At 38.4% G+C, this 12,641-nt stretch overlaps 1 protein-coding gene across 1 annotated transcript in view; it reads right to left on the reverse strand.

Annotated features, from left to right (window-relative positions):
* Aldh (Aldehyde dehydrogenase) overlaps positions 1-12,641 on the reverse strand; it is a 45,137-nt gene that overhangs the window by 1,966 nt on the left and 30,530 nt on the right. The window contains exons 4-9 of the mRNA XM_083118551.1: positions 9,353-9,599; positions 7,051-7,238; positions 3,873-4,022; positions 3,425-3,562; positions 2,598-2,762; positions 612-769 (exon numbers count right to left, since the gene is read on the reverse strand). Coding sequence (XP_082974677.1) covers positions 612-769; positions 2,598-2,762; positions 3,425-3,562; positions 3,873-4,022; positions 7,051-7,238; positions 9,353-9,599 — 1,046 coding nt within the window. The remainder of the gene's footprint in view (positions 1-611; positions 770-2,597; positions 2,763-3,424; positions 3,563-3,872; positions 4,023-7,050; positions 7,239-9,352; positions 9,600-12,641) is intronic.

Raw genomic sequence — 12,641 nt, forward strand, 5'->3', positions numbered from 1 at the left:
CTGATGCCCGAAAATGCATGGGCACGGCGATGACATTTCCGCAGCGTTACCATGACGATGACGATTTTCTCAACCGGATCATCACAGGGGATGAAACGTGGGTTGCATACAGCAGTCCATGCGTCGGCGTTACAGTGGATCTCCATGCAGGACGAAGTTCAAACAGACTGTGTCGGTGCGAAAAGTGATGTGCATGGTGTTCTGGGACAGACAAGCCATCCTGCTCATCTGCTACAACAATTAGTCCTTGAGCTAAGTTAATTTTTGTTCTTCGCACCAAGTTTAAAAAGTACATGCTTGAGAGATTTCTGTCTGGAGGGGAGAGGCACAAGAGGCTCCTGTTCACTAGAGGTTAAATGGATTATGGGGGAAAATGTAAAATTGGGGTTCCTCTGTATATGATCAGTTAAACTAGAACTTTGCCCTTAATTTCTTTGACAGTATTAAAAATGCTGAAATTTATATTTATCTTAACTGTGGCTGCTATTGAATACATAGTGTTAAAAGTTAAGAATTCAACTGGTATTGCCTTCCATTAGCTGGAACCCTGTGAAATTTGCATATCCCTTCTGCCTTGTGTCCAAAATGCCCTAAAGAGTAATTAAACTCACCACACAGTACCAGCTCTGAGTGCCTGCACCATGTGCAGAGCCTTCTCAATGTCCCTGGTGAAGACAGCAGCTGCCAAGCCGTACTCTGTTGCATTAGCCCTCTCGATAAGTTCTTCAACATTCTTGAATCTCAATATCTGTTGCACAGGACCAAAGATCTAAGAAAACAACAATGCTGGATATAAATATGAAAATGACAAAAGCATTTTATGAAAAGTTACCATTTCATCATTATGCAAACTGAAAACTGTGGCCTCTAGGTCTACATGAAAGTGCAAAACATTTGAAATGTCCATTGTTTCAGACACAATTTATTTTCCTAACACATCTCTACCTAAGACAGATAAATGATTAAAGATAAAAAGGTAAATTACTCCCCTGTGCATAGCACCATGCCATGAAGGTGTATAGGGGGTAACGCCCCACACTTTCTTGATCCGGTCGTGAGTGGGGGTGATGTGATCAGCATCACGCCCCTGACCACCTTTACCCCCCAGGCTTTCCCCCAGGTGCCCATGTTATTCGACGCTGGGTGGGTGCCACTTCCATCGTTAGAAAAGTTCCCGGATTTGAACTGGCCGGGGATCGAACCCGGGACCTTGATCATGGTAGTCAGACGCGTTACCGATTGAGCCACCGCGGCCACTAAATTATTAAAGATTAAATGATTAAAGAAGAAATTCTAATCCTTAAATATTTGCAGATAGCCCAAGCAGTCGGAAAAATTTCAGAATTAATGTTGATAATAATTATAGCTGAGTGGATACCACTTTGAACCAATACTGATACTCTTAGTGAATCCCACCAATGCTGGAACCAATTGTATCAATTCACAGTAGTTCAGAATATAATTTTTTTCCCCCATTGGAATTATAGTGTATCAGTCTACCAGAGTTTTGCTTTTAAAATATGAGATACCATTTAATAAATAGTGAAAAATATGCATTTTTCACAGTGGCGGTGATTGGGTTCCAAAACTGTGGGGGAGGGGGGCAAGGACAGTTTACTTTCACTAGTAGATAAGGTTTAGCATAGTACAGGAGCAAAAGTTGCAAAAATTTGGTGGGCACCGCTCCTTGCCCCCTCTAATCACCGCCACTAATTTTGCATAATTTTAAAGATATTCAGGTGCCGTATGGGATTCTGTGGAATGAAAAGCATATTGTGATGAATTGATGAAATTCTAACCAAAACTTTGTGATCCTGATACATTAGTCAAGGTATCAGCTCAGGCCTAATAATAATACACATTGTTTATTTTCAGTTTCCATTAAAAGTACAATGCAAGTTCACTTAATTAGCACAGGATAACCAGTAATAGGATCAAGAACCATTGAAATATTCTACCACCGGAAATAAAACTCAGAACTCTGAACACAAGATTTTTGTTAAAAGCCTAGGAAATTCTGTTCATCAGATGAGTGAATTAATTCTTCTTTTTGGAGGTGGCTCAACACTTTAGTTACGTTAATTATGAGGATTCATTTGAATGCGCTCAATTTTTGCCTCCGAAAGCACCAACAGCAAGTGCGTAATTCTTGCCACAAGAATGGAACACATACTGGGCAATACTCGGGTATGGTTTTGAACCCATTTCCTGGCATTGCCTAGATGGGGGCCTGACTTAGAAGTTCAAATTTCATAAAGAAAAATAATATATTTTAATTTTGTTCTTCCTTTTCTATTCTGTAAAAGAAAATCAGGGTTTTTGGAATATAGGGATATACACTAAACTTGTAGTTTCCAAGCTCCACATGTTCAAGTGGCTCCGGCGCCCACCCAGCATGTATAAAGTGGGTACATGGAGGAAACTCTGGGGGTAAAGGCTGCCAGGGGCATGGTACTGATCACATCACCCTCACGTTTGGCCGTGATCAAGAAAGTGTGGTGCCCTAACTCCACACCCCCTATACACTTTCATGGTATGGTCCAATGGTGTGATATGATTAGCATAAGAGTTTCTATGAATTGCAGACAGACACTCACCTCTTCCCTAGCTATTCTCATATCATCCTTAACATCAGCAAACACAGTAGGTTTAATGAAATACCCTCTGTCCCCAATCCTGGATCCACCAGTGAGCAACTTAGCTCCTTCTTTCTTGCCTGTCTCAATCAGCCCTAGAATCTTATTGAACTGCTCACTGTCAACCTGCAAAGAAGGAAGGAAAAACAAGAACTTAACATTATCGAACCCAGAGTTCGCGGCTCACAATCAATAGGAAAAAGTGTTCTATAAGGCTGAGTTGATACTAGTACTGTAGTATTTTGATACATCAATATAGATATCAGCATTATCACTACCGATTACTGATATTAATCTTGATGATTTCACTACTCAATATATCAACTTAATATTAACATTCAATCGATATAACACAGCCCTAGATGATACTATTTTGTACAAGTACTAACTGGCATTGATTCTCTTAGAGCTACTTTCCGGGTTCGATACCCGGTGGAGGTGCATAATGGTTCGGATCCCACTTTAAACTGTAGGTCCAGTCCCGATTAGCCTTCCTGTGCACAAAGTGGACTTAAAACACCAAATCAATCAATCTTAGAGGTACTTGAACATTGTAGATAAAGATAATAATAATTCTTAGAATAAAATTTAAAATATATTTTAATATTTACAGGTGTTTTGTTTAAAAACAAACCTTTCTTTAAAAATATGTCATGATTACTTCTAAGACAATATTTTTCATACATTTTTAAAGTATATTTGTCAATACTTTTAAAATTGCTGAGAGGGCAAATATACATTACCATTCAAAAATGCACATGACAAATAAGCATAGAAAGGACACGTACCTGAGGTCCCTGTTCCACCTTAAGGTCAAATGGATTACCCACAGTTCTCTTCTCTGCTCTAGCTACGCTCCTCTCAACAAAATCATCATAGATGTCATTTTCCACAAATATCCGTGAACCTGCACAGCAGCATTGGCCCTGCAGAAAGGAATTGGAGATATTAAACACAAAAGAGGCAATATCTTTCATATGCCAATGTTCTGGACTCTTAAACCATAATGTATGTGTCCATATCAAGCATTCAACTATAACAATCCTAGAGCCAAAGAAAAGGTGGGGCCGTATGCCCACTTTGTGACCACTCTATACAATGCAATTCAAAATGGTCTCATTTTCAAAAATGCTAAGGCAGACAATTATTTACTTTGGCAAGAAAAAGACATTTGCCAACATGAATCAGCATGGCCATACAATTCTTATTATAGAACTTATAAAATAGAAGCCATACCTGATTAAAGAAGAGTCCAAAGTGAGATGTTTCAACTGCATAGTCCAGATCAGCATCTTTCAGGATAACGTTTGGTGACTTTCCTCCCAGTTCCAGGGTCACTTTCTTCACATTGCTCTTCCCTGCAGCAGCTTGCACTATCTTTCCAATCTGACAGAATCAAAGGAAGTAAAATGAATGAAAATACAAAATAAGCAGCAGGCTTCTAACATAAAACACCTCACAATTTTCCATTAGCACTGGAATTAAACTAGCTGCCTTATCTCAATTAAATTTACACACTTACTACACACGTATAAAAATTATAAAATACAGAATATTGCCTGATATATTCCATAACATACTGTTCGAATTCTTTGTTTTTTTTAAGTGGTTGTAGTGGGTGAAATCTTGAAAGATATTTCAAATGTTGCTAATTTTTGTTCAAGAGCTAGGTGGTTCAGTCATTAGTAGACATCGGATTTTAGGTTTTTAACCTATTTTCTTCCTTTACAGGTATGTAAGAAATAATAAGTTATGCCAGCGTTTTGTTAAAAAATGAAACGACTGATGAAGTTTTATAGGGCCTAAAGAAACCTATTTTAAGTTTATGCACCTAAATCAAGCCTTTTTTTTAGGGTTTTATATATTTTTAAAGGTTTTACAGGATTTTTATGTCACACAGAGGTAGCCTATTTGCTTTGTTTAGTCACGAAAAAATTCAATGACGAACGTGTTTGAAACCTACTCTCTGTCGGTTTCCCTTCCTCCAAACCCAAGGTGACTATATAGGTATCAGTGGCACTGATACCTATATAGTCAAAAGTGCAAACTTCTGATATGTGTGGTCTTGCTCACTTTCACATCACTTCGGTGCTTTGTGGCATTCACGCCTTGCAATCTAACATTTCAACATTGAAGTTTGCACCACTGACTATGTTTATGTTGAAATATTATTTTCAACATCTACAATGATCCTCACAGACAAAATTGCGGAGTTTGACTGTGGATAACATGAAAAAATATTGTTGCCTAACTATACGGCAAAGAGTGGATTTTAATAGCAAATTTCCAATGGTAAGTTCTGCCATCGCCGTAGGGTTAGGCAACACACATAACATTATGCAAGATAGTGCGTATTTCAGGATATAGGTGTCCCATTTTCATTGCTGGTGACTATACCTAATCAGCATTTTTCAGGAATTTTGAACTTTTTTGAACCTACTTCAGGATTTTTCGAGCCTAATTCAAGATTTTTAGGACCTATTTTAGGATTTTTAAAGCCTATTTTAGGGACCTAAAAGCACACTTTTTAGAACCTAAAAATCCGAGGTCTAGTCATTAGGGCACCTGATTGTCTTCCATGAGATCCCAGTTTGATTCTTGTAATGGGTTTTCAGGTGGAAAATTTTCCATTGGTGTCTTTGCTTAAGCAGTTTTGTTATTATATAATGTGCAATCAATGGGTACAAGACCAGGAAAGCAGAAATGGGGGTAAAGGAAGCTGGAGCATGATGCTCATCACATCATCTCCATTATGCTCAAGCTCGAAAATATGTGAAGCCCTAGATCCACACCCCTTCTTGTCTTCATGAAAGTGAAATGCCCAGGTGAGAGCATTAACCATTACTCATTTTTGTTCATTGAATCAATTACTGAAATAATATTGTTGTATTCAGTTTTATATACCTTATGATTGATTGAAGTGTTGTTTTAAGTCCACTTTATGCAGAGATAGGCTAATCAGAACTGGACCTACAGTTTCAAGTGGGATCTGAACCACTGTGCACTGACCCCCATCGGGTATCGAACCCTGGACCTCTTGGTTACAAGGTGACGACGTTATCAGTATGTCATCGGGGAGGCCCGGTATATCTTATGTTTATCTACTGTTTACATTGATCAAAATGATGAGGACAAATGAAGATTACATGAAGTTAAGAAGAGACAAACACGAAGGAACACACAAACACAAGCTGGGACTCAAACTTCAAACATTTGGTGATGAGATAGAAAGTTGTGATCTCTAAATTACATTGGTCTCTGTGTTTTATATACAGGGTGTTCCTTTCAGACTTCCCACATTTCAATTACTTCACATAAATGATGAGAAATAATATGTTGCTATTCACATCACAAGAAGGAAAAAAACAAGATAATTCAGAATCGTTAGTGACAATAAACTTTTCTTTAATTAAGAGTCAATGAAGTGATACATGATTACGAGACCCCTTAATAAGGGTGTTACCAGGTGTGCTGGTTAATAATTCTTAATTGATCCGAAAGAAAACAAGTGTATCTGGGGAGTAAGGTAAAAAAAATACTTTATTCAAAGTATGCACCATTTCTAGCCATACATTGTGCCCATCTGTCCGTCAAATTGTGGATGCCCTTCAAGAAAAATCATTCACATTTTGAGGTGATCCAGTCAGCAAGCTATTGTTTGACATCTTCGTAATTGTTGAAGCTTTGCTGGGAAAGAGAGTGAGACATTGATGAAAACAAGTGGTAGTCCGAAGGGGCTAAGTCTAGTGAGTATGGCGGGTGGGGCAAGAATTCCCAGCCAAGTGCAGAAATGGTGTCTCTGACGCCTTTTGCTGTGTGTCGTGCTGCAAAATCACTTTTCCATGTTGATCTTTCCCATGGCATGAAAACGATCAGATATGGTTTGGCGACCAACATTTAACTTCTCTGCCAGTTGTTGTTTCGTTTGCGTATTGTCTTCATCCAACAGTGCTTGCAATTCGGCGTGTTGGAATTTTTTTGGCTGGCCCGGGCGATCTTTGTCTTTCAAGTCGAAATCACCACTTTTGAATCATCGAAACCAACACACACACACACATCTTGCGTTAGGACATTGTCACCGTGCGTTTCCACAAGGATATGATGGCTTTCACTCGCGTTTTTCTTTTGATTGAACAAGAAAAGCAGGACACGCTCCTTATTTGGTTTGAAGGTCAACATGTTTCCCACACAAACCCAATAGCACGATCGCTCGCACCCGGTTGCACATCCACGGCATTTTGACAGGTACTGTCCTGGCAACACACTGACGTAACAGTTGAGGCTGTGCACCAACCCTTGCTTCCAGCGTCATCCAGCAACGAAATTAAGAATTATTAACCGGCACACCTGGTAATATATTTTAGCTATATTGGCAAAAAGGAAAATCAAAAACAAATGCATGAAATGTACCAACCTCTGTAGAACCAGTGAAGGCCACTTTGTCAACATCCATATGTTCTGCTATTGCAGCACCAGCTGTAGGACCGAAACCAGGAATTATGTTTACCACTCCAGCTGGAAAACCAGCTTCTTTGATAAGCTCTGCTACATATAATGCAGTCAGGGGAGTCTGCTCAGCTGGTTTTAAAACAACAACATTTCCTGAAAGAAAATGCATGTAATCAGAGCCGTAGATAAATGGAGGGAAGGGGAGGGGAGGGAGATTATCCTATGAGCACAAAGAGAGAAAGTCAATGCTGCAGTATCCCTGAAAATACTGGTGGCCTATTAATTAGTATTATTGTCAGATTGCTTGCAAAGAAATAGACCTAAAATATGTGTTCACTTTGGTCACAATACAATTTTTTCTCCAAGGCTTGTGTCATTAAAACAGTTTATTTTTTATTATGAATATGTACTAGAGGCACTATGAGACATAAATATATTCACAGCATTAAATAATAATGTCAGTTATAAAATAACACTTTATCTTGTTATTCTATTATATTGAAAGCTGCATGCATCATTTTTGCAATGTTTTTCTATTAGAAATACTATTGTATTCTCTGTATGCTGCAGTAATTGTACTCAATATACTGAATGTATATAATGCATTGTAAAATACATCATGGAACAGAGAAATAAATACTTAATACCAAATTAATATGTCGACATTTTTTCTGCAGAAGAAAATGTCTTAGTAAGTGAATTTTGCTACAATTAATGGTAAAAAAAACTATTGCCTATGTTGCACATGCCATGAAGGCACATAGTGTGTGGGGGAGAGCAAGGTGGAGTGGAAGTAGGGCTCTACATATTCTTGATGTTGGCCACAGTGAAGGTGAATGTGATCAGCATCATGTCCCTTTTTCACTTTCCACTCATGGTTGTCCTTCAGGTAGCCAATGATGAAAATCTGAGTGAGTCCCAAAGCCTCTTATGCAGGAACAACCCCACAGGAATCAAACACGGGCTGTTCCAGGTGAGGGTGCAGAAAATGCTAAACTCTATTCTTGCCCAGGTAGAAATTTCTATCATTCTGTATATCATCTCAATAAAAGAAGGCATACCATGTACAAAAATATCAAACTGACAAACTCACCACATCCCTATTATAGATAATGCCTGTCTTATAAAGATTTTTAATCTGCAGTGTAGCCTAATGGTTAGTGCTATTTCCCCTTTGGTGTGATCAGTCCAAGGTTTGATTCCTGGTGGGAGTTCCAACATTTCTTTGTTGCCTAAAATAACTCTTCTCTGCAAATGGGGAACTACTTGAAAGCAATAGAAGCAGACTCATTTCCGAAAGCTAGAAAACAGTGGTGATTGGACATGGTAAGCTTGAAAAGTTGCTTGGCAGGTTTTGATCCCTTGATGGATTGTTCGCACCATGTAGTTTCTTCTAAGATTTGCATAATTGCATGCAGCACAGATCTCCAAGGGATATCCACAATGTCCATGGATATCTATGGGATCTCCAGTGTTAGATATCCATAGAATATCTGCTATATGTCCACATGTTATCCAAAAATTGACATTAAAGCTTTGATATCCATAGAAAGATTCATTCAGAGTGCCTAGTCATTCAGGTGTATGTTAGGGGTCAAAACTCTGAGATAGTTTTAAATCATAACTTGCTTGCATCACCTCAAGGAATAGCATCAAGGTCCTGGAAGTCGCACATGCATGTAAGGCTCGGTGAAAGATCCTTTGCACAAAAGTTCCTTTATAGTATCTACCTTACATACCATACAAGTTTGCACTGAGCAAGTTGTGGTGCTTACAGGTGGTAGTAACTAGTAAAGAATAAGCTCAAAAATTCCACACTTGTACATATGTGTATGAAAGAGAGAGAAGAGGGGAACATATGTGTGTGCACAAGATCCTTGATATGTCTAAATCTAGTCCAAAAATTGTTGTATGAAAATATACAGATAATGCTGAAATGATGTGTAATAAATGTTGAGATTAGGCCCAGTTCTAGTCCAGAATATATCTTCCTCTATCCACAATCAAATAGACGTCCAAATTATGGCCCGTTCATCCATGGAATAACTTTCCTGTATATCCTATGGATGTCTCCTAGATGGACATGGATATCCAATGGATCTCTACTGGATATTCCTGGATATCTGTTACATATCCAGAAATTCAGCATGAATATCCAAAATACATCTTATTAGATGTCACCCTATACATTTGTGTGCTGTATTGGATAGTATTATTTGCAAAATGCTCATAATAAATAAATATGGATGTTCCTATAGTAATCCTACCTGTTGCCAAAGCTGGTGCAATCTTCCATCCCAGCATGAGCAGAGGGAAGTTCCAAGGAATGATTTGACCACAAACTCCCACAGGCTCATGTCTGGTGTAGCAGAAGAAATTCCCATCCAGGGGGATTGTCTTTCCTTGAACCTTGTCTGCCCACCCGGCATAGTAACGCAGAACCTTTGCAGTAGCTGGGACATCAAAAGCGACGGCATCAGAATATGGCTTCCCATTGTCCAATGTTTCCAAACTCTATATATAATTTTTATATAGAAATGATCAGATACACCACTGCAAGTATTTAAAAAGTAAAACTGGTCTTGCATACATATGTTACAGTTGCAGAGTTCTGTGACCAGGTTATGCTACTTATTCATAGCTCCCCAATTTCCTCACAATGGTGGGTGGCTACTCGTTCCCCACACATGCTGAAATCCAAGATGAAAACCTGAACTCGAAAGACTCAAACCTGTGCATGTCCCTTAGCCAGAGCCCAAAGCATGCCATCTTAAGACTGTACGGCCACGGTGTTAGACACATATGTTACAGTGATCTTACGAATGCAATTGCTGCATACACATATTAAAATGACAGCTTATATATAAATTTATCCATAATTTCTGATACATATTTTGATTATTTTTTTTTTCTTTTGGATCACTATTGTGCTACTTTTCGCTAATCACAGCAATGAGAATGAATGGTGATCGATTCAATTGCTTAAGGAGACACTCTCTAAGGAACACCCAAGCCAGGACTTAACCAGAAACATTCAGTAGCGAGATCGCAGGTCAACCAACCAATGTGCTTGATTTGATATGATATGATATGATATGATTTATTTGCAACCGGGCTACAATTTTGTACAAGTAGGTACATCTGTAGTATAGGACATGTCAAATAGAAATTCAAGATAATAAAGTTTGGTAATTTTAACATAAGATACACGCATATACAGAGCATTCCGTGACATTCGCTACGAGACTCGGTGGCAAGCGGCCTGGCGTCAGCGATTATCTCTCCCAGTGAACAGGGTCCGTGACAGTCGCACGTTACAGTCTGTTTTCTTCGCTCTTCTTTCCTTCGCTCTCTTTCCCTTTCTGACTGACGCCAGTATAATCCTCCCTCGGAAGTTGTGTTGTGTCGTGTCCGTGTGTTGAAGATTGTGGCTTAATATGGCACCACAAAAGTTTACATTACAGCAAAGGATTTATCTTGTCGAGTGTTACATCGGAAAGAGGAATTGTGGAGAAGTGCGACGAAGTTTTGCAACAAAATTTCCTGGTGTTTCCGTTCCACATAGGACCACTATATTAAACCTCGTAAAAAATGTTTAGAGTAACAGGGTCAGTTCTGAATAAAAATTGAAAGAAAAACCCATGTGTACTTACTGAGGAAAAACTCGATGAGATACGACAAAGGTTAGAACAGTCTCCTCGGAAATCTATCCGCTGCCTCTCACAAGAAACAGGTGTTTAAAAAACCACAGCATTTACAGCCGCTAAAATTCTTAAATTTAAGCCCTACAGAGTGACAATAGTGCATGAATTACAGCCTAGAGATAATGCGAGTCGTGTGAATTTTTGTAACTGGGTTTAAAGAGAGTATTGTACGAGAAATTGGGAGAATTACAGTACACGAACTTGCACGTGTAAATGCCAATGCGAGTCGTGTGAATTTTTGTAAGTGGGTTTAAAGAGAGTATTGTACGAGAAATTGGGAGAATTACAGTACACGAACTTGCACGTGTAAATGCCAATTTCCTTCGGAGATGCCAGGAATGTGTTGCAGCAGAGGGACATCATTTTCAACACCTTTTGTAGTCAAGGTTAGTCCACAATATGAAAACTGTAATTTTGATAGCCGACTCTAGCAACTGTCGTGGACCCCATTCACTGCGAAAGACAAGTGCTGACGCCAGGCCGCTTGCCGCCAAGTCTCGTAGCAAATGTCAGGGTATGCTCTGTATAGTGGTGTATCATAATCCTTGCATATAAAGATATTATACTTGGCAATTTCAGTTTGAGTGCAACAGCAAGTTCTCATGTATGGTAACTAACCATACCTTTTAACATTTATTCTGATTACACATACACAAGACCTTGAGTCCTTCACACTTTGACCATTAGATATGTCTGTATGCATTCAAAAGATGAGTGTTGCCTCTGTATATTCTTGTATGCTGTAAAATGAATGTTTAATTAGCATGGTCTTGATTTTATTTTTAAACTTTTCCACTTTTGGTTCGTGTCTTAACTCTCTGAAAAACTTATTATACAGGACAACTGCTGAGTTTTTAGGTCCCTTCTTGTAGAGAATATAATGGCATGTCGTCATTCGAATTTTATCTTTATTTCTTGTGTTCAGGCTATGGATATCTTCGTTGGTTTCAGAAGTACTAATATTTGGTTTGATGTATACCATACATTCATAGATATACAAAGAGGGTAATGTCAGCAAGCGGAAGTTACGAAAGAGATTTCTGCACGAATATTTCCCATTGACCCCTGCCACAATTCGAAGTGACTTTTTGTAATTTAAACAGTATGGAGCTATGTGCCTTGTTTCCCCAGCTCATGATTCCATACCTTATTACTGATTCAAAGTTTGCTACATAGAGACTTCTGACAGACCAAAAGCTGGTAATGTTTACCATTGCATGCAGTGCAAAATAGACTTTACTTAATTTTTGTTGGAGCATGTAGATGTGATTTGAGAATTTTAAGTGTTCATCTAAAACAATACCCAAAAATTTAGTTTATTTTGCGTGCATCAAGTCTGTATTTCAAGAGCATTTTGTGATTGACTGAGTCAAAGACTTTGGTCAGGTCACAGAAAATCCCAAGTGTGTGTTTGCAGTTATCAAGTGATTCACCTACTTGTTCAATGAGATCAATCAGGGCTGAATTTGTGCTTTTTTGCTTTGTGAAACCATGTTGTGTTTTGCTTAATACTGAATACTTTTCACAGAATTTTTCAACTTTTAGTAACATTGCACGTTCAACATTTTTTGAGAACACAGAAAGTTGTGATATAGGTCTGTAATTAGTTACATCTTTTGGATCATTTTTCTTGTATATTGGTTTTACAATTGCTATTTTTAGTCTGTCAGGAAAGATGCCTGTTTCAAAGGAATGAAACAGGCATCTACTATGATGTGTAGTAGAGGTTTACAAAGCTGTTTGTAGCAACCTTTAATCAGAAAATCTGGTATTTCATCAAATCCAAATGAGTGCTTGTTTTTTAATGACCTGAATATTTCCCTTAATTCTAGTTCAGAAATGGGTGATATGA

The sequence above is a fragment of the Lepisma saccharinum genome, chromosome 3, assembly GCF_977018435.1.
Source record: "Lepisma saccharinum chromosome 3, izLepSacc3.1, whole genome shotgun sequence".
In the NCBI taxonomy this organism is placed as follows: domain Eukaryota; kingdom Metazoa; phylum Arthropoda; class Insecta; order Zygentoma; family Lepismatidae; genus Lepisma; species Lepisma saccharinum.